Below are 24364 nucleotides of genomic sequence, written 5' to 3'. Positions count from 1 at the left end.
AGTACATATACTTCCACAAAGGCATACAAAAGCTTATGAATTTGTTCCTTTTTTTTACTTTGTTTTTATTGTTTATAGTATCTAAATATTAAAAAAATGTTTTATAGATAAGTTAATTAGATTTGTAAAAATAAAAAAATAAAACCGGATATCCGAAAATTATCCGAATCCGTATCTGAAATTTCGGATACGGATTCGGATATCAAATCCAAAATTTTCGGATATCCGATTTGAACGCCCATAATAATAAGATGAACAAAACTTACATCCTATCGTATGCATATAAAAGTGTTATTGGAAAAAAAAACTACATCATTCATAATTAGCGAATACTTTATTTTATTTTCATAATACGTATAATTATTCCAAATTTCCATGGTATAGTTTGTTTATCAACTTACTCAAATGAGGTTTATTTTTTTTTACTAATTGATTTGCATCTGGAACTATATGTATGTTAGGTAGGTTTTTGCATGTTATATGTATGTTATGTAGGTTTTTTGCATTTGTGATTGTATATGTGATTTTTGCATCATGAATTTCGGGTATGTATTTTAGTTCGAATTGCATCTTCGATTTTGGATTTGGATTTGCATCTACGTTCCATTTTGGTTTTAGATTCGATTTTATGTTCTATTTTGGTTTTGGATTTGAGTTACAAGTTTGGTTTTTGATGTATTTTCAGATTTATTGTGGAATGTTAAGCACCTCTGTCACTCTGTTTTGAGTTTTGGCTAATTTCTATGGTATTGGATCTATGAATAGAGATGATGACCAAAGTTGGTGTCGGAAACTAGATCTGTTACCGGAGATGGTGGTAGGAACTGTAAGAGGATTAAGGTGGGTGTATCATTTTTCTAAAAATAATTAATAATATAATTCATTTAATAAAATAATTGGAATAATAAAACATAACATAGAGAATTTCCGAATTAAAAGATAAATTAGGAAGCAAATGCAAATTTCTATTTTATCTCCTACTTCATCTTCCTATCTATTCATTTGAGTGTCATAATTCATTAATTCTCTTTCCTCATCTTATCTTTTCATTATGACACTTGTTATAATCCAATGAATAGAAAGAAAAATAAAAGATTTTGTAGAAGGATACTTCTTTTCTTGTAATTTACTCGGATTATTATAAGGTTAAAGATTTGAAAATAATTTACTCGGATTATTATTATAAGGTTGAAGATTTGAAAATAGGATGGAAATCTGAAGAAAAATAATAATAATAATAATAATAATAATAATAATAAATAATAAAAAAAAATTGGGCTTGTAATTTTTCTTTCTTGAAATTCGATCTCTTACTTAGGGCTCAAGCCCTAACACCGAAGATATTTCGACCCAAATTCTATGAATCAAATTCGATTATCGAAGGTGTCACCGACAATCAATGTCCTCTGATGCCGATGCATCCAACACTCACCGTTAACCCAATTAATGTCGATTCGTAGTACTATAAAACAACTACAATCGCAATCAAGTTCTCCAATTCATCAACGAACAGTCGAACACACACTTACACCTTTTCCACACACTTCATCGATTCAAACTATTTCCTGTACAAAACGAAGCCACTGATTATAAGTCTGCAGTTTTGACTTCATTGCTCACCGTTCTTCTCGCACCTGTAGCCAGATATGAGAAGATTGAACAAAAATTACGGCGATCCACCAAAGTTTTCCGATCTCGGAGGCGGCGATATATCCCGGGATCAACAGACGAGATTTGGGTTAAATCCTTTGAAATTAATGGGGTGTTTTGTTGTTTGCTTGATGGGTCTTTCAGTTTTGTTCTCAATTTCCATCATTTTGAAGGATTCTTCACCAAATAGCATCTGGGCAGTTGCTGATGCTCGAGTTCTTGATAATGATATGGCATCTCCCAGAGGTATTAATCAACATTCATTTCTATCTACTTCCTTCTGCATTATTACATTATCTTTGAATTCAATGATCAAATCCAACTATATCACACAGTTTTCTTATTTTCGATATCTTTTGTGTGTAATAGATTTTGGTCAAGAAGATGATCCAATGGAGTCGTTTGTGAAGCACAAAAAGAAGCTACATTCTGCAGGATTTGAGCACGAAGACAAGCTACTTGGTGGGCTTCTTTCCAGTCGATTCGATCAAGATTCTTGCCTCAGTAGATACGAATCAGCATCATATCGTAAAGAATCACCTTATAAACCTTCTTCTTTTCTAATCTCGAAGCTACGAAGATATGAAGCTCTTCATAAACGTTGTGGACCTTATACAGAATCATACAACAAAACTGTAGGAAAACTAAGATCAAATGGTATGATCGAAGAAGAAGCTTCAGATTGCAAGTATCTGATCTGGGTTTCGTTCAGTGGACTCGGGAACAGAATCTTGACTTTGGGTTCGGCTTTTCTTTACGCCCTTTTAACAGATCGAGTCTTACTTATTGATCGAGGAGTTGACATGGATGATCTCTTCTGCGAACCTTTCCCTGAAGTCTCATGGCTACTCCCTCTCGATTTCCCAATCTATGATCAATTCAAAAGCTTGAATCAGAAATCTCCTGAGTGTTTCGGTAGTATAGTTTCAAACAATTCATCGTCGTCATCATCTTCATCATCTGGGTATGTGTATCTTCATCTGGTTCATGATTACGATGCTAACGACAAGCTTTTCTTCTGCGATCAAGATCAAAGCTTTCTTCAAAACGTTCCATGGGTAATCATGAAATCCGACAACTATTTCATCCCATCTCTATTCTTAATGCCATCATTCGAACAAGAACTACTCACCCTCTTCCCAGATCAACAAACGGTTTTCCATTTTTTAGGTAGATATCTGTTCTTCCCAAGAAATCCAATCTGGGGTCTCATAACACGATACTACAACTCATATCTATCACAAGCAGATGAAAAAATCGGCATCCAAGTGAGAGTTTTTGACACGAGACCTGGCCCATTTCAATACGTACTCGATCAAATCCTCTCATGTTCTTTACACAACAACTTTCTTCCAGAAATCAATCAAAACGAATCTTCCGTGACACCAAAAAACCAAATCTCAAAAGCTGTAATTTTAACATCTTTAAGCTCGGGATACTTTGAGAAGATAAGAGACATGTATTGGGAGAATCCGACTGTAACAGGAGAAGTGATTCAAGTTTTTCAACCGAGTCATGAAGGGTATCAACAAACGGGGAAGAAGATGCATAACAGGAAAGCATGGGCAGAAATGTACTTACTGAGTTTAACAGATAAGTTGATTACGAGTTCATGGTCAACTTTTGGGTATGTAGCTCAAAGTCTTGGAGGATTGAATCCATGGATCTTGAATAAACCCGAGAATGAAACAACCCCAAATCCAGCTTGCACTAAAGCCATGTCGATTGAGCCTTGCTTTCATGCTCCACCGTTTTTTGATTGCAAAAAGAGAAGTGGGATTGATACTGGTGAAGTTGTTCCTCATGTTCGACATTGTGAGGATATGAGTTGGGGTCTGAAACTTGTTAATCCGATAGGTGTCAATGTAGCTTAGTTTGATTTCACTTTTATGAAATTTTTTGTTGATCTATGTTTTAGTAGTAGTTATGAGAATACATTTGGGGTTTTGCCCACTTTCGATTTTGAAATGTTATTGGGAATGATAGATAGAATGATACAGTATAAATGTATAATGATAGTCATATTGTAGGGTTGTTTCAGGCACAATGAATTATATCTAATTTTTGGGAATTTATAATAATATTTTACAATAAGTTTTATTTGAGCTGAGATAAAAGCAACTTGCTTTCATAGCTCAGTTGGTTAGAGCACCCGTTTAGTAAGCGGGAGGTCTTGAGTTCGACTCTCAATGAAAGCAACTTTTTAACTCAGGGGCTGAAACTGTGGATATTTTATTATTTTTTTAACCTCAGGGGCTGAAACTGTAAATATTAGTTTTGGTATCATATTTACTACTAAAATATTTGGCGAACGTATTTTGAATTTTGTTACCTCAGGGACTGAAACTGTAAATATTAGTTTTGGTTTGATGTTTACTATCGTAATCGATATCAAGACGAGGAACTAAAATATTTGGCGAACGTATTTTGAATTTTGTCTATATTTTGAATTATCAAAATATTTTGAATTATCAATTAACTAAAATATATTTTATGATTATAACAACAATAACAAAAATGATAATAATAAGGGGAGAAAATCCAAAAATTTTAACTAAATTCCAAAAATAAGCCAAAAAATTAAAAATCGACCCGTATAACCGTAGGTGAGAGTTTATGGGTTGTGATTTGCGTTTGGCTATGATTTGTCCTCAGTGGGCTGTGATTTTTCATGGGCTCGGCCTATGATCTTAATATATAGAGACTTGTATAATTGCTATGTCATATTTTTATTTCATCATCTCTTACAAATTAGAGATTTGTTCTTATTAAAATCGTGTACCTTATGTTTTTAGAACTTGTATGATCGCATACATTACAGAGGGAAATCACAGGCAACATACCCATATGTGATTGTAAAAGCCTGTAATCTAGATTTCACATACATTCATATACTACTATGCTAAAGCCTATCAATCTATTTCCACTTCAACTTTATCAAAAAGGGGTTGCTTAGAAGGTTTTACAGAACAGTTTTTTTAATCATATAACACCCAACTCCAACATTTAAAAGAAGAAAAAAAAACAATCCAAGAAGATTAGAACAAGATCAAGATTAATCAAACTATCATTTAATACTATAAATAGTTCAGAAACGAGATCTATAACCAAACTATTAAGAATCGAAAACTTATTATTAACTAGAAAGGATTCTCCAGCGTTGCCGGGGTAGGAAGGTATTGTTTTGTAAAGTAAAGTAGCATGTTGGATTGAATTGAGATAATCCAGTAAAGGAATATAAACAATGTCATCTAATTACATAAGTAAAGAAATCTAAATAATTATTTCTTACAATAAATGAGGAAAATAAAGAAATGGTGTCACAAATTGAACTTTATTGACATGTATGGCAGCGGCCGGAAAACCAATCCGGAAAATATAGACCGTTGTTTTTTGTCCGTTAATGTGAGGGTAATTTGGTCTTTTCAGGTAGTAGGGACTGAATTTGTGACCACGGATAAACCATATGGACCATTTATGTAATTTTGGCGGTGGTGGTGGTGGTGGTGATGACAGATGGTGGATGGCTTTATGGTATTGGGCGGTATTTTCTATTAAACAAAACATTAATTTAAAACGAAAAAGAGAAATATAAATTAATAAAAAAAATCGGATTAGGAGTAAAAGAGTAATTTCGGTTTCCATCGTTGTCCACAATGTGTTAAATCTGGTAAACCACAGGGACCAAAAAAGACAAAAAGGAAGCAATGTTAAAATGACCCAAATATAGTTGATGGACCATTTTTCAAACCAAAGTAAAAGGGTTGTTTGTGAACAAAATCATAAAGGTGAAAGATCAATGTTGTAAGTAGAAATACTAATAATATGTAATAAAAGTCGAAGGCTATGAAAAATTCAAACCAAAGTTAAAGGGTTGTTTGTGAACAAAAGCATAAAGGTGAAGGGTCAATGTTGTAAATTGTGGAGGATCAAAAGAGACCAAAAATGTGCCACTTTAGTGTTAAAATTTTTATGAACTTTAATATATATATATATATATATATATATATATATATATATATATATATATACTAGGTTATAACCCGTGTGCTACACAGTTAACAAAGTATAACAACATTGAAATTAAAAAGAAAACATAATATTAATAATAGATTTGCAAATAAATTTCTGTAAAGATAGTTATATGTTTTGGGTTAAAATTTAAAAATATGGTGTTGTTTCTGGAGAATAACTAAAAAAATTGGTATTTGGTTTACAACTATAAGTACGTTCATGGTTTACAACTAAAAAAATTAGTTCATACTCGTATTAACAATGTTCTTACATTTATATTTTGGTAATAGAAATTTGTAAGAAATAAAGTACATTGCTTGATCTTCTTGTGAAATGTAAGTAGGCTACCATTTCTTGCATTTAACATTAACCACCAATGAAAGTCGGCTGTCATTTCTTCAAACTTGGTTACTGCCTTGATTACTGGATCATGGTCAATGGCTTTTCCTATCCATCTATAAAATAATTTATGGATCAAACTGCTGCCATCATTTTCAAATTCATTTACAACTTCATTTACGATTGTATCTACATAATAAACCCAAAACCAAACTTTTCCATTAACTCCATTTCCAAATTTCAAAATTATAGGGCGACAATCACAAGAAACAATGAACATAATCGACCCACAAATATGATTCCTCTATTCCGAATAGAAAGATTTGCTTCGAATTTTATGGCAGTATACACCAAAATGAGTTCTAGTTTCTTTTATCTGTTATAGAATTATAGCCACAAACAAATCAGGTGAAGCCAATACAGTCATAAATTTAACATATATATAGTCAGCAATCAAATCAAATGAGGAAAAGCGGAAAAAAAGAGTATTGATGTTGATCTTCTAGGTCATTTCAAGGATTTCAATAGTTAAATGATCGCCATAATGAATCTTCCTTGGGTATCTGCATACAGAGCCGTCTCTTTGGATGTCCATTCATATCATAAAAGAATATCATGTTTTCTTCTTTGACTGACACCTTCGTCTAAATATTGCTAAGTTATGTGGGAAGATACATCATTCAAGAAGTGGCATAAAAGATAGTGCCCTAATAATGAAAACACGGATAACACCTCCTGATCAAATTCAGATAATATGCTAGTGGTGCATACTTGGATTAAAGCACATGAACATTTTGAAATCCCTTATCATGGTTAACAATTTTCACAAAAAACCTGAGTTTTGCACTGATATAAAATTTGCAAAAGCCAGTTAAGAATTATCAAACTGGAATTTGATTTAAAGAATAATGAATGATAAATCGCTTTAGAGGATACAAATGATTTAGTTATATAACTTTATCTACTCAACCACCGATTAGAAGAAACTTAATGGCAGAATTATAACATGATCCATGTTTTGTAAGCCAAACATGGAAAATCACACTGAAAAAAAAAACAAATAAGATCTTTCAAATAAAATCATTGTAAAACTCAACCTATCGATGGAGACATGTCATAATCATAGGAATTGTCTTCCATAACCCCATATCAGCATTGTCATCTACAATTACCCACCAGCTCCTCCATTCATGTTATCATATTTGAGTTTTGCTGATTTGTTGAGAATTACAAATGGTTCCTGTTAAACAAAAAAAATCACTTCATTCGACGCTTGGTTACAGGCTAACAAAATAGAAATCACAAATCTATTTAGGGCTTGAGCATCAAAGGTTCAAGAGCAAAAAAAAAATCGAAATCATTGACCTGTTCAACTGAGTCGATGTTAAAGTTCTGTTTCCTAATTATTATTCATCTTAATCCAAAAATTTATCAATTGATTTAAAAAATACCTGAATATTGAAGCAAACCCATAAAACCTTGAAGATATTGAGTATGTGAGTGAGGGTTGGCATCTACTAATTACCTGCGGTGCATTTGAGGAAAAATTAGATGCACTTAAGCCCCAAACAAAGTTCCTCCGTTTGAAACTGAAAATAGAATAAGAATAATAGAACATATAGATTAGAAATTGATAAGGGTACCTAAATTGTTGACCAGTAATCAAAACCAAACACATAAATTGTGAAATCATGTAAGAAATCGAAAGTAGAAAAAAAATATGAATCATTTCCATAAAAAATGGCGATGGCATTGAGAAGAAATCAAGTATCCCTTGTTATCATCATTATCATCAGATTGTGTAGAGAGAAAGAGAGAGAGAAAGGGGATGTCGTTGAAGAAGAAGAGGTTCTGGAACTGATGATCAGTGGCTCGTGGTGTTGGTGGAGACTGAACAGGGATACGATAGATGAGATCTTTGTTTAGGGTTTTTGTAAAGATAAAAGAACGCTGATACATATTTGAATTTCCTGTGATTTAGTTGCAGATTTTATGGGATGGTTACGGATTTTGTGGGATGATTATCAAATCAAAATTAAATAGAAATAGATGAGCAAATTGAGCGGGAAAACATAATTACAGAAATCAGAATGAACGACACGTGGCAGAAAGCTTGTGTAAAAGATGGACACGTGGCGTTTAAGGGAGGTTTTTATTAAGCATGGATATATATATATATATATATATATATATATATATATATATAATAATAATAATAATAATAATAATAATTAATATAGATTTGAAGTAGCGATATATGCATTAGTCACTTAATACGACAACAAAATCAACAAACCCTGATGACCAAAATAATCACATTTGAAAATACTACTAGAACAAAATCTTGTATTTAACAATTTAGATAACAATGAAACCCATATTACTACATAATTGAATCCTAATTAATTTATGGTATTAAATTGTTAGGGCTAGTGATTCATTAAATTATAAGGTAAGATAATAGTAACTAAATACTAAAATGTAGAAGACTGATTTAAATTATTTTTCTTAAAAAAGTAGTCTACTTTCATGATGATTGAAAGTGGCTATTAGGTTAAATCTCTCATAATTCAAACATATAATTAGCTATCGAGTTAGTCTGTTACAAGATCATTGTAGTAACTATTCTTTATAATTATTAGTGTTAGTTCATCGAATCAATATAGCTAATCAATATAGATATCGTTAATAAACAACATAAATCCATTGCACAATTTTGGTGACTAGCCATAGGAAAAGAGCAAGGGATTCGAATATGAGTAGAAGTCCTTCTTAATACTATTTACATACAAGTTCCTAGCTCTCATTACTATTTTAATTGTTATTTAATTCAATTCAAAGATATCCCCAATTTATTTTTATTGTTTTAGATTAATTAATAGGTCAATTTTCTAATTCAGTATCATACTCATTCCCGTAGTGTTTGACAACCTGTACTTACCTAGATATTTATTGGGTTATCTTCTTTTAAAAAATCATCTAACACTCTATCCGATAGTTCTTCTACTAAATTCATCTCATTCCATATTTTCTCTTTAACATCTTCATCTTCTTTATCTTCACTAGGACCTTTTTCAGGTTCATATTCACTCTCTATTTCCTCATCCATGTTTTCATCCATATTAGTTTCTTCATCCTCACTAGTAGGTTTATGTAAGGATTTTTCGTTATCAACTTTTAACTTAATTATCTCATTTATTTCCTATTTTAACATCTAATGAATTCCATTCACATGCTCTATCATATGAGAAACTGTTAACATTAGCCCTCTTATCATCTCTTCATTATTAGCTTTCCTAATATTTGACCTTTTCAATTTATCATCAAACTTGGTTTTCCTCATGCATCTTTTCTTTTACTCTTTTCCACCATCTCTTTTCTTACAAGTTTCTCCTTTATTTTCATTTACCTCTTCTTTTTGACTTTCCTGCGGCACTATCTGGAACCTGGTAAACCCCTCATGCATGTTATTACTTTATTTGATAAGATATCAAATAACCTGGCAATCCATGTAATAAACTTTCCTCCTATGATAACTTTACTATTTAGTGGTCATCCTCTATGAATTCCTATGTAATATGCGAGACAATGTGGCATATTCACATCTTCTTCAAATGTTAAATGCTTATCCAAAAGAAAAAGGTCATTGTGACATACTAAATTATTATTCTCATTATGAGAAATGGTGTTTTCTATCACTTGATGCATGATCTTATGTGCAAGAATTTTGATCGTTGTAGATGCTGCATTCAAACCAAACTCTCCATAACCATACTTTTTCCAAGTCTTCTCATGATCAAACTCTTTTGATATCTTTCTTGGCTATTGAGATATGTAGTAGTTGTAATCCTTTGTCAAATCTTCTTCTCTTGTGATTATTCCATATCTCCATGGTAGCACTAAAATTCTACACTCTCTACTTTTCCTCCAAGTTGGAAAGTGATTGCTCCTCTTTCATTGTAGTTTGTGACTTCAGATTTGTAAACAGTTGTAGCATAAAAGTTTTGTACTAGTTCTTCATAAATTATGTACTTCCTTAATATTAAAGATGTTATTCCATGCTAGTGATATCATAGACATATCATACTCTTCCGCCATCATAGACTTTGTAAGATGTAAATTTGTATCATGGTATACACCAATAGAGGCAAGTATAGCCCAATCAAGTGATTTAGGAATTAAGATATTCCTCTTTTCAACGTTTGATAATCAAGAGTTAAAGAAATTCTTTTTTCATCCAAGGAATACTTTTAAACTTCAAAAATTTGTGCCTGGACATATGAAAAATTGAATACAATTCATGGCGTAATTTATAAATCCCGATGTGAAAATCAATCAATTACGTTTCTTTCGAAAATAGTTTTAAACAACACTTTTACAATAGTTTGAATATTCCAGTAAGAGTAAAAGTTTAAAAATCTATCTTTCAATATAAAAAAATTCTAAGTAATAGATCTTTTTTTTTTAAGATAGAGGATAATTGCTTCAATGAAATTCTAAAAGTATATGAAATTCTTGAATGAAATCTTAACAATCATACTATTCATTAATTAATGTAAATAATCAAAGTAAATTTTTTTATGCCTCTTTTTTCTTGGAAAGGAAGAAATGAATTTAGCGTTTTTGAAGTTTTGGAGGCAGCAAGCAAAAGGGTTCAGGTGACTCTTCTCACAAATAGAAGCCTTATATTTATAGTTTATTTTTTGGAGCAATTCGCAACACGACATATATTTCACGATGTGACTATCACAAAATTATTGTTTTAAGTCAGTATAATAAAATCACGTCACGACTGATTATTTTCGCTGCAAATTGGCTATTTCAGCTGAAATTCGTGATTTTTATGATTTATCTTTTATTTTTTGGTTTTGAAATGTTATTTTACTAATTAATGACCTTTCTTTGGGATTTAGTTGAAAAACTTAAAAAATAAAAAATAATTAAAATGAAAGAAATGCTCAAACTAACTTCGGGTCGCCTCCCGCAAACGCTTCTTTAATGAGTCTCATAATTAGGTCTATTCATAGTTTCTTCTAATTCATTATGTTTTTTCTTAGAGATGAAAGTAAATTATGTAACTCTACTTTTTTAGGTTAATCTTATTTTTAGAATTAAGTATGGGTTGGTTTAAAGGTTCTTTTTTATAAAACTCCCTACTAGTTTGTCTATATCTATTCTATCTCTTTTTGTGTACTCATCATGATGTATCCATCCTTTCTTAGCTCTTGGTTCATATGTGTCTCCTACATAACATACATCTGCTTGTTCCTTAGTATTTCTAGAACATTATGTAAGGTCACACCTTATGATCTGATGAGTCAAAAAGCACACGCTGACCACCAGTGCTAGCTCCAGCGTCAGCACCAGCGCTAGCGCCAACATCATATTTGATCAGTGTCAACGTGAACTTCATAATCTAAGTAACTTATATATATATATATATATATATATATATATATATATATATATATATATTAGGCAGTTCTACATATATATAGAATATATATTTGATCTATAATCTTAGTGATTAGGAGCAGAGCTTTACTTAGATAGGTATACGTCCCTTAATTAGTGGGATTTCATTTATTGTAATCATATATAATCAACATTAGGGTGAACCCCTATTGTATATCTTTATGATCTCATTCTCTTAGTGAGAACATTCTTTCTTAGTGAAAACATCTTTGTGATTACCTATTTTCTTTAGTTTTTCTGTTTAGTCCTTGTTTAGTTTGTTTGTTCTTTATTATTCATACTTAAGTGTATCCGATCGATATAAACCTTCAATTGGTTTTAGAGCGGGTTTACGATACACTCAAGTTATCATGTCGACCTTCGATAACCCAAGTTATCTGCTTTCATCAAGATCCCTCCTTTTGTTGAACTCAACTTTGCTGCATGGAAATCAAAAGCAATGGATGTTCTGGAGATCATGGACTACGACATGCTTGATATCACCGACAAGGGTCCCATCGTTACTATGCATTAGTTATCCAATGACAATGCATCCAATAGTAAACTAAAGTAGAAATATATGTCGGGATACAACAAGGAAGAAAAAAAGGGTTCACATCTTGATGTAAAGGCGAGGATTTCTATTTGAAATTCTCTTCCATATCATGTCTATTGTTTGGTTCAAAATTGCTGAAGTGCACAAAATATGATGATCACTCTATCATCTGCCTTTGACAGAGAAGATCTCTCAAACGATGAATTTTTAAAAGGTAAGTGTCTCATGGCTCAAATCATCAAGTCTCCTGCTGAAGCACTAAGGGACAACATTATTATGTTTGATGCTAACCTTTCTCAAGCCGCTACAAACTCTAAGTCTCAGAACAAGGACTCAGATTCAACATATCAAGTAAAAAATTTTGTTAACTATTTTTCAATTGAAAAGGATGACATGTATGATCATTTAAGTTTCGATCTATCTATTTCTAATAAAGGAAAATCTTCTCTCAAAATTGAGTTAAAAAATCTTAAAGAAAAACTCTTTTTTTTTCTGAGGACTCTCTTTCTTATTTAAAAAAGGAAAACAGTTGTATCTCACTAACCAAGAATTTTCTTCATGCTGAAAAGGAAAATGATGTTGATCATGCAAGAAGCATTCAACTTATTTTAAATAACTAGGCTTCTACACATTGTAATGTCATGAGAATTATTAATGATCAAATTCTTCATTAGTGTGAGAAAATTTTGGGGTGATGTTGAAGACGTTGTTGTTGGATTAGGTGTCTATGTTCATAACTATTTCTGGAATGTACTTGACCTGATTAGCATGGTCCATTTGGGTTGCATGGCATCATGCACTTGGGTAGACTAAAATGAGAGAAAGGACATTTTTGGTTTATTAATATATTATAAGTTCTAATATATTAATAATATTATTTAATTAGTATTGATCAAGAATTAATATTGGAATTAATTAAGTGATCAAACGGAGACTAATTAAATATATAGGTTGATTGTGTAAATCATCCATTCTTGTATAGTGGGCTAATGGTCCATCGGTTATCAAGTTGGGCTAAAACCCATAAGATGCTCCATGGAGGCTCCATGGTGTTTTTGAACCCATGGATCCAAGAAATGAAAAGTCATGTCAATTAGGGCATACATGGTGTAACCCTAATTATGACACACTATATAAGCATCATGTTGTAGACCAAAATCGGTCACTAAGTAAGAAAAGTGAGGGCTAGAGGATTTCTATAGTGTTTGCATTTCTCTCTAAGTTATTCCAAGTGCTTTGGTGTTGTGTGAGACATTTGAGGCATCACACTTGAGGTTCTAGGCTTATAATGTTTTCAAGGAATCCAAGCAACTAAAGGTATGTATTTCTTACTAACTTTTATGTTTAAAAGTTCCCCATGTATGCTAGATAGGTTATGAACCTTGGAAAAACAAATTTGCATGTATCATAGATAAAACATAGATCCAAGGTTTCTAGGGTTGCATGTACATTATAGGAGTGTTAGAATGCTCAAAACCCTTCAGTGGTATCAGATCATAGGGTTGTTTTGCTTGATACTTAATGCTACATGTTTTTTCAAAAGTTGAAATTCTACATTTTTTGCATCTGACTGCTCACCACGATGTGGCAGTATTTACCACGATGTGGTGATGCCCCTATATGCAGAATTTCGGGGTTTTACTTGGTATTGGATGAGGATCATTACCCTAAACTGTTTTTGAACCTTAAAACCTGTTTTTGATGTGGTAATGATTATGCTAATCCAATTTCAAAAGTTATTATCAAAATTTCAAGCTTTGTATGGTTTATTTATGATTCTTGAAATTGTTGATATGCATGTTCATGAACTTATGAGTTTAGAAGATCATAGGAATCATTTGTAACTTGTTTGTTAGTTTAATTCTTGATCATTATGTGTTTTAATGGAATCCATAATTTGTCCTCAAGTTATGGATTACAAAAAGTCACTCTTTTAAACTCCATTATGAAACACATAGGTTACATAAAAAGAAAAGTCTCTCATTTTAATAAACCATTAACTCATAAGTTATGAAAGATGAAAAGTTACAAAACTTTCCCTCAAGTTTTGGAACATGTAAAGTCACTTTAAATACTTTAGTTCCAACCCCTAGAATTTTAAAAGCTAAAATTCAACCCTTATACTTTATAATATTATAAGTTTAATAATAATTATATATGTATAAGAAAAAGTCGTTTTACCGTTAGTAGGCCTCATTCACGAAGTCGGTCTATATGGGGGGTATAAGGTTGCTGCCTATAAAATGACAGCTTAATGGGTGTCCACTCTCACTCACCGCTTCCTTGATCGGTGGAGGGTCGTTAGCCGAATGGATAAGAAAAGGACTTTAAATATTCATTAAAAGTATGATGAATATAAAGTAACTAAATGTTTTTATAAATTCCCAATCTTAGTTACTTTAGGAAAATGTGAATAAGGTGCTAACCCATGAAATTACACTTTGCACTTTGATTAAGTCGTTAGTGGAGCGTGTGTGGTTAACTGGCACACTAACCTGGACTTAACAAGGTAGGAAAAGGGCAACTTAATGTTTATCATAGTATCGGTGGAGCGTGTGTGGTTAATCATCACATCGATTGAGGGGTAAATATTAAGGGTACCAAGTAATTTGCATGGTTACTTCACACCTTGTTTTGTGATCCTCAGCACCCCGGTCACAAAACCTGAAGGGCACACTCGTGATTGAAACATGCCATTGAAAAGTTCAACGAATCTCAAAGAATCTAGGATTTTCAAAACCAATTAAAACCTAATAGTTTATTTCGTTTTTCATGGTGGAAATTGGTGAATCGTCATTCACCTAGCTTCAAATATTTTATAGCTTGGATTATGGCATCCCTCTTTTAAGTTATAAAATATTGTGTTGGGTCCTAGCCTTAATATTACATTTGGGTGTTTTATTAAGGAATATCTTTATATCTAATCTAAACTTGTCTTTTAAGATGTCTTCCAACAATGATGCTTCTAGCTCAAACCCTACCGACTCCTTCTCTCTCATGAACCTTTGTCGGAGAGTCATCTTTGATGGATCCAACTTTATGGATTGGATCAGGAACATCAGGATGGTCATTCGGTATGAGGACAAAGAATATGTCCTTGACAAGGAGCTTAAGGAACTTGAGCCGTCTGCTACTCTTGAGGAGATCGCTGAATATCAGGCACATGAAAGAGATGCTACGTACCAAAGTGGCATGCATCATGTTGGCTACTATGACAGCCGAGCTACAAAAGTCCTATGAGGACTACTATACTTTTGAGATGCACCATGATTTGATGGACCGCTACCATCAGAGTGCTCGTCAAGAGCGATATGAAATCATCTCCTCCATGATAACAACCCGGATGAAGGATGGTGAACCCATTGCGGGCCACATGCAGAAAATGCAAATGTATGTGGACTGTTTGCTGAAACTGAATGTGAACTTCTCCGAGGAGTTGGCAATAGACATCATTTTGCACTCCTTACCTTCATGTTATGATCAATTCCATATGACATACCACATGAACAAGGAAGAAGTTACACTCAGCAAACTTCAAGGACTTTTGAAGACCGCGGAAAGTGGTCTTAAAGGTAAGTCGGTTGTTACCACTCCTACTCCTACCATGGCCTCTGTCTTGGCAATCGGGCAAGGAAAAGGAAAGAAGAGGAAGAGCCCTTCGAAGGGAACCAAGGGGAAGGCCCTTGATGGCTCCTCTTCAAGTGGAACCAAGAAAGGTTTCGTCACTCCTTCTGCTAACCCTAAAGAGGCGGAATGCTTCTATTGCCATGAAAAGTCGCACTGGAAGCGAAACTGCCCAAAGTACCAGCAAGATGTAAAGGATGGGAAAGTAAAACCCAACCATGCAGATACATACACTATATTGTCTAATAATTCACCCCATTCTAATTCTTGGGTCCTTGATACAGGATGTGGTATTCACATATGTATTGATTTGCAGGGACTAAGAAGAAATGTGGAGCATGGGAAGATAAACTTGATCATGGGGAATAGGAAAACTTCACCTGTCACCAAGATTGGAGTTTATTATTTGTTGCTAAGTAGTGGATTAGTATTAGATTTGAATAAGTGTTGTTACTCGTCTCAAATGGCGAGAAATATTATTTCCTTTCATGGTTTGTACAAACAAGGTTTTACCTTTTCATTTGATAATGATAGTGGTGGTATTAATGCTTTCTTTAATAATTTTTTATTTTAAAGCATTAACTTGTGATGGTGTATATGAAACTGTGTCGGTTGTTGATAATCTAGGAAATAATGTATTGTGTATCGATTCTTCCAATAGCTCGGATAAAGCATCTTTATGGTATTGTCATCTTAGACATGTAAGCAAGAAACGAATAGGCCAACTCCAAAAGGATGGATTCTTGGAGTCGTTTGACCTAAATTCACCTGATAGTTGTGAATCTTGTTTTCTTGGGAAAATGACAAAGTCACCCTTCACTGGTACTTGTGCTAGGGGTGAGGGTTTGTTGGACCTTATACACACTGATGTGTGTGGACCCTTCAGAACCACCACAAGAGATGCTAACTGCTTCTATGTGACTTTTACTGATGATTTTATTAGATATGGATATTTCTACTTAATCAAGCATAAGTCAGACACCTTTGAAAGATTCAAAGAGTTCAAGCAGGAAGTGGAGAATTAGTTGGGCAGGAACATTAAGATGCTTCGATCCGATCAAGGTGGTGAGTATCTTAGTACAGAGTTCCTTGACTATCTTAAGGAATATGGGATTATCTCACAATTGACACCTCCCAGGACACCAGAACTTAATGGTGTGGCTGAGAGGCGCAATCGAACCTTGTTGGATATGGTTCGTTCCATGATGAGTCGAGCTTCGCTACCAATCTCATTTTGGAGGTATGCCTTAGAGACTTCTGCCCATATTCTTAATCTAGTCCCTACAAAGAAGGTTGCCAAAACACCTCATGAGATGTGGATCGGATGTGACAACCCGATATTTCAAGTCAATGTAATGACCTAAAAGTCAAGTATTGTAAACTATTTTTGAAATAATAAGAATAGCGTCAAAAATTAAAGTGTTCAAAAATCTCAATTGGGATATATAAAGTGATAGATACCGTAACAAGGTTTTCAGAAATATAAAGAACGCTAAAATCAAAGTTATAACGAAGAAGTTATGACCAATTGAAGATCCTCAACAAAACCGGTAAAACACTATTAAACATAAAACGCAAAATTTCAATAAAATAGTCTTTAGCCTTAGGTATCTAAATGAAAGTCGTATATATCATTAAACCGTAAACGTATATAAAAAGAATGTCCAAATCTTACTTTGTATGAGGAAGTTATGATTTTCTAAGTTTCAGATATAGCAGTAGACAACTAAAAACTCGAAATAGAGACCGAGCGACTTTTAGCCGGCACAACCTAAACGAGAATCAAAGATCTCGACAATATTAGTACAATGATAAAAAGACAGATGAAAACGGACATCGGATGAGGAAGTTATGGATTTTTAGCGGACTTTTCCAGTCTCGGCCTGTTAAAAATTATAATATTAAAAATAAAGTCAAAATTAGCCGATGGAGTTTAAACGAAAGTTGTAGAGCATAATCTTACCTATGCGTGGATATAAATAAGGTCAAAACGGAACTCGTATGCGAAAGATATGAATTTATGAAGTTCGGGGCACAAAATTCGACATATGTCAGAGTTTACGTCCTGAGTACAGTGTTCACGACGTGAACAATATGATTGACCCTTCCAGAGCAAGTAGACGGATGATGCATGCCATGAGATCCTCAGGACCAGACTCACGACGTGAGTCATGCATACTCACGGCGTGAGAGTCAAGTTTTCACCCTATAAATAGGATGTGAGGGCTCCGGCTTTGGTTGCTCATTTCCATCCTCTCTCCTATACTTTCTCACTTTTAAGCACCTCTAAACTACCTCGAAGCCCTGGTAACACCTCTAAAACATGAAGAAAGTCCCAACGCCCCAACGTTCCCGAGAAAACCTTCTTTCTTGTCGAAGTGTTGTCCGCACGAAGCCCGGTTCTTCACCAGAAACTCGGGGTGACATCAAGAAAGCACATTCCTAGAAACAAAACACTTTCCAAATCACCAGTTATTAGGTGAGTTCATACCCCTAAACTTATCTTTTAATGATTTTAAATTTTTTTACGATGTGTGTGTGTGTGTGTGGTGGTGGGGGGGGGGGGGGGAATACAAGCAGAAACATTATAGTTATATAATCAATCACATGTGATTTATAACTATCAAACCAAGAATATTATTTTTATACTTCATGTTGTGCTATCAAACAAACTGTTTTAAATCACTTTATAAACTAACATCAAGTCATCAAAATTTAGTCAAATAGTTAAACTCTTTTAACCTTATAATTGCAAAATCATGTTTATATAAGTATAAATATATAAATAAGATTTGAAGGGCTGAGGACTAATGGATTACCTTAATTCCTTTTTCTTGTTTGAATGTGGGATTAAGGTGGTGTTATTTGTCCGAAGGTCATTTCCTTCTAAATTATATATATATATATATATATATATATATATATATATATATATATATATATATATATATACATGTATTATATATATATGAACATAAAAGGTTACTTCATTCGGTATCATTACCTTTGCATCACGCTGATCAAAGGTGTTCACCAATGAGAAATAATACTAATCAGATAGAACATATAAATTATACTATGTATAATTTATCAGTCAATCCATACTTTTATCGTAAACAGATATAAATAAAGGCTTGAATTTTTATTTACTAAAAGGTTTTCACCGTATTACTCATGAACTCGTTGTTAGCATTACATTTTGTGAGACAATGGCTTTGCGTAGTACCCAACAAAAGTCCCCACTTATAACCAAAGTCTCTTGGAGGGAGAGCGTGATACTTGTGTATATATCTATATGGGACTGACGATTCCACACCCTGACTATTAGCTACAGTCCCCAGGATGACAAATGTCAACATCGGTACTGACGTCTAGTATGGTTATAAGAACTCGCACGCTGAGACAATGACTCATGAACGTAGTAATATGCTTCTCAAATGATCTTAAGGAGTAGAATCGTTATGGTTATTTTTTTTATATAAATCGTTTGTATTAGGTAATCTTAATAAGGTATTATTAACACGTTCAGAATCTAGAGTGAGCACATGTTCAACTAGTTTTATTTGATAATAAAACTATAAGTTGTTCAAGCTAAGTATGACATATTTACATACACTTTTCGGTCTCGGTTCATATTAGACTACAACTCAACTCATGGAAAATATATGATTTTCCGGGACAAATATCATCATTTTACTAGTGAGCGATTTACAAATTCACTTTCTGGAAATAAATAAGGTTATCTATTCAAAGCTCCATTCTTTAAGTAAAAGAACTTATACAATTTTTGTCTTAAGGTTCTAAGACTACATTCCATTCAACTAATAAGAAAATATAGGATTTTCTTATACAAGCAGAAAACATTATAGTTATATAATCAATCACATGTGATTTATAACTATCAAACCAAGAATGTTATTTTTATACTTCATGTTGTGCTATCAAACAAACTGTTTTAAATCACTTTATAAACTAACATCAAGTCATCAAAATTTAGTCAAATAGTTAAACTCTTTTAACCTTATAATTGCCAAATCATGTTTATATAAGTATAAATATATAAATAAGATTTGAAGGGCTAAGGACTAATAGATTACCTTAATTCCTTTTTCTTGTTTGAATGTGGGATTAAGGTGGTGTTATTTGTCCGAAGGTCATTTCCTTCTAAATTATATATATACATGTATTATATATATATGAACATAAAAGGTTACTTCATTCGGTATCATTACCTTTGCATCACGCTGATCAAAGGTGTTCACCAATGAGAAATAATACTAATCGGATAGAACATATAAATTATACTATGTATAATTTATGAGTCAATCCATACTTTTATCGTAAACAGATATAAATAAGGACTTGTATTTTTATTTACTAAAAGGTTTTCACCGTATTACTCGTGAACTCGTTGTTAGCATTACATTTTGTGAGATAATGGCTTTGCGTAGTACCCAACAAAAGTCCCCACTTATAACCAGAGTCTCTTGGAGGGAGAGTGTGATACTTGTGTATATATATATATATATATATATATATATATATATATATATATATATATATATATATATGGGACTGACAATTCCGCACCCTGACTTTTAGCTACAGTCCCCGGGATGACAAATGTCAACATCGGTACTGACGTCTAGTATGGTTATAAGAACTCGCACGCTGAGACAATGACTCATGCACGTAGTAATATGCTTCACAAATGATCTTAAGGAGTAGAATCCTTATGGTTATTTTTTTTATATAAATCGTTTGTATTAGGCAATCTTAATCAGGTATTATTAACACGTTCAGAATCTAGAGTGAGCACATGTTCAACTAGTTTTATTTGATAATAAAACTATAAGTTGTTCAAGCTAAGTATGACATATTTACTTACACTTTTCGGTCTCGGTTCATATTAGACTACAACTCAACTCATGGAAAATATATGATTTTCCGGGACAAACATCATCATTTTACTAGTGAGTGATTTACAAATTCACTTTCTGGAAATAAATAAGGTTATCTATTCAAACCTCCATTCTTTAAGTAAAAGAACTTATACAATTTTTGTCTTAAGGTTCTAAGACTACATTCCATTCAACTAATAAGAAAATATAGGATTTTCTAGAGAAACACCATAACACTTTCAAAGAATAAATAATGTACCATTTTAACACAAAAATGCTTATGAACTCACAAACTTAAATGTTGATACACTTTCAAAATCGCTTGTATTCTTAGGATAAACAGTAGACAGGTACATGTGCAGATTCTATGAAGACGGAGCATAGTAGCGTTAAGTCTTTGTTTTGTTATTTACTTTTGGAGTCTATCATGTGTAATTTGAATACAATGTAATCACTTTAATATTAATGAAATGAATGTTGTTGCTTTTTTTACTATTTTACATTTGTTGTGATACTGTACATGATGTCGTCTGCCCCCGAATGTTTCCATCATTCTAGTTTGGGGGTGTGACACCGAAAAAGTTCCCAATCGGGACCACATCAATATTTGGGGTTGCGAGGCTTTTTTGAGGCGCGAGTCTCACGATAAATGAGAGGTGTATTTTCATCGGCTACCCATAGAGATCCTTTGGTTAGCTCTTCTACAGACCCAGTGATAATGTGGTCTTTGTAGCACGGAGATGAATCTTTCATGAGAGAGAATTCATGAGCCAAGGAAACAGTAGGAGGCAAATTAACCTTGAAGAAATCCAAGAGTCAAGTGGTGAAGGAACCTCAAACCCTAGCAATCAACCTGAGGAGGAAACTCCTGTTGATCCGATAGAAGAGTCTGTACCTCTGAGGCGTTCCACGAGAGTTAGGAATTCACCTGAGCATTACTATGGTTTCCATATTACTGCGGAAGGTGATACACTTATCAGTGATAGCACACTGGTGTGTCTGGATGAACCTAACAGCTACACGGAAGCCATTACAGGGCCCGAGGCTGCTAAATGGAAAGAGGCTATGGATAGAGAGATACAATCTATGTATGACAATCAAGTTTGGAACTTGGTTGACAATGTACAAAGTCGCAAGACGATCGGGTGCAAATGGATCTTCAAGAAAAAGCCGACATGGATGGTAATGTATACGCTTATAAGGCACGAATGGATGCTAAGGGCTTTTCTCAAACTCCGGGAGTTGATTATGATGAGACCTTTTCACCAGTAGTGAAGGTTAAGTCTATTAGGGTTATGTTAGCCCTTGCTGCATTTCATGATTATGAAATATGGCAAATGGATGTCAAAACCGCTTTCCTTAATGGAAAGTTGGTTGAGGATATTTACATGGGTCAGCCAGAGGGTTTTATCAGTACAAAGTACCCTAATAGAGTGTGTAAGCTTGAGAAATCCATCTATGGATTAAAACAATCCCCTCGCTAATGGAATCTTTGCTTCAATGAGAAGGTCAAAGAGTTTGGCTTTTCGAGGAGTGAAGATGAATCTTGTGTATATGTCAAGGATAGTGGGAGTATAGTTAGCTTTTTGGTCTTGTATATGGATGACATACTACTCACAGGAAATGACATCCCAACTCTGCAAGAAGTGAAGTCCTGGCTTGGGAAGTGTTTTGCTATGAAGGACCTTTGAGAAGCTGCATATATCCTAGGGTTAAGGATTTTGAGAGACAGGAGTAAAAGTCTAATTGGACTTAGTCAGAGTACCTACTTGGAGAAGGTGCTGAATAGATTCAGCATGCAGAAATCCAAGAAATGAGAGTTACTGATCTAGAGTAACGCCATACTGAGTAAGACTCAAAGTCCGAGTACAAAGGCTGAGGTAGCAGAAATGAGTCGTGTACCGTATGCTTCTGCTGTAGGCTCGATCATGTATGCTATGACTTGCACTCGTCTTGATGTGGCCTTTGCATTGAGCATGGTCAACAGATATCAGGGGAACCCTATAAAGGCTCACTGGACTGCGGTAAAGAACATTCTCAAGTACCTGCGGAGCACTAAGGAATGGATCTGTACCCTCGGTGGGAGTGATGACTGGAGAGTATTGGGGTATAGTGATGCTAGATTTTAGACTGATAGGGATAATTTCCACTCTCAGTCAGGCTGGGTCTTTACCTTAAACGGAGGAGCAATTTCTTGGAAAAGTTCCAAGCAGGAGACGGTGGCTGATTCAACTTGTGAATCAGAGTATATAGCGGCAAGAGAGGAAGCAAAGGAGGCTATATGGCTAAAAAACTTCATTGGAGAACTTGGAGTTGTACCAGCTATAAAGGAGCCTATAGAGATTTTTTGTGATAATGAAAGTGCAGTTGCCTTAGCCAAGGAACCAAGGGATCACGGGAGATCCAGACACATCGACAGAAATAACCATTTCATCAGACATCGAATAAAAGAAGGACTCCTTGTGGCAAAGAAGGTATCATCAGATGAGAACCCGATAGATCCCCTCACGAAGGGATTGGGCAAGGTTAAGAATCTCTAGCATGCAAGGCGCATAGGGCTGTAGGACGATATTAGTTTTTGTAGTTAGATAGCTTTGAAATGTGTAAAGTGTAATTGACATTTGATGATGAATAAAAGTTGTATTTATTTATGAGTAAAGTGTTACTATTCTTTGTCAATTGTTTACTATCATTTCATTTTGCATGTTTTGACTTCCAGAATAATTATGTTGTGTTAATTTATATTGTTCAAATTCTCCACAGTCGGTCATATGTTGGAAGTTGATATGAATTAAGACTATCATGGGTTGGCTTGTAGAGGTCTAAGATGTTGGACATAGAAAAGTGGTGCTACAACACTCATGAGTGCTCATAAGTTCTGAGTATTGGATTCAACCCACACTCACTGGTATCACTTCATGGAATTTATCTCGAGTGATCATGAGACGATAATATCATATAACTCTTCAAACCTAGAGATATGACTTGTTACCTATGAGTTGGTTATACATTGATTGTAGGAAAACGCATTGGTAACTCGATGTTATAAAACGTGCCTTTGTGTATGATTCAACAAGTAGTAGAACAAGCATATGAGTCGAAGTTTATCTATTCCTTCTTGGATTAGAAGCAATATCTGGGCCCCTCGATGATTTTGTTTTGACCCATGTACCAGGCCCGATCAGAACTAAGTTGATGTGTTCAAAAAGTTCTATGTCAAAAAATCGGAAATCGGCAAACAAACTGCTGGACAATAAGTAAGACATTGTTCCATGTATGTGTCCGACTGATATCTAGAACTGGGGATTTTATGATCACTTATCTTAAATAGCGTATCATCATCATCTCAGATCCGCGAGACCTTGAAAGAGCTATGACAATTGATCGGTTCCTGAAGTCATTCTTGCAGTTATAGTTATTAGAATTATCCAACTGGGAGACTGTTGGATGAGGTGTCTATGTTCATAACTATTTCTGGAATGTACTTGACCCGATTAGCATGGTCCATTTGGGTTGCATGGCATCATGCACTTGGGTAGACTAAAATGAGAGAAAGGACCCTTTTGGTTTATTAATATATTATAAGTTCTAATATATTAATTATATTATTTAATTAGTATTGATCAAGAATTAATTTGGAATTAATTAAGTGATCAAAAGGAGACTAAATAAATATATGGGTTGATTGTGTAAATCATCGATTCTTGTATAGTGGGCTAATGATCCATGGTTTATCAAGTTGGGCTAAAACCCATAAGATGCTCCATGGAGGTTCCATGATCTTTTTGAACCCATGGATCCAAGAAATGAAAAGTCATGTAAATTA

At 33.8% G+C, this 24364-nt stretch overlaps 1 protein-coding gene and 1 non-coding gene across 2 annotated transcripts; both read left to right on the top strand.

Moving 5' to 3' along the window:
* Nucleotides 1–1501: 1501 nt before the first annotated feature.
* On the top strand, nt 1502–3618 carry LOC145103139 (galactoside 2-alpha-L-fucosyltransferase-like). The gene is made up of 2 exons (XM_079040681.1): nt 1502–1896; nt 2020–3618. Exons 1-2 carry the CDS (start codon nt 1647–1649, stop codon nt 3522–3524), a joined length of 1755 nt encoding a protein of 584 aa, XP_078896807.1. The 5' UTR covers nt 1502–1646; the 3' UTR covers nt 3525–3618.
* Nucleotides 3619–3774: 156 nt separating this feature from the next.
* On the top strand, nt 3775–3848 carry TRNAT-AGU (transfer RNA threonine (anticodon AGU)). Its single transcript has one exon. It is a non-coding gene; the product is annotated as a tRNA-Thr (tRNA).
* The last annotated feature ends 20516 nt before the right edge of the window (nt 3849–24364 follow it).

This window comes from Lactuca serriola, chromosome 4 (genome assembly GCF_051521515.1).
Source record: "Lactuca serriola cultivar US96UC23 chromosome 4, Lser_US96UC23_V15, whole genome shotgun sequence".
Classification (NCBI taxonomy): domain Eukaryota; kingdom Viridiplantae; phylum Streptophyta; class Magnoliopsida; order Asterales; family Asteraceae; genus Lactuca; species Lactuca serriola.
Note: the sequence above shows the minus strand (reverse complement) of the source record. Positions and strands in the feature narration are given on the sequence as shown.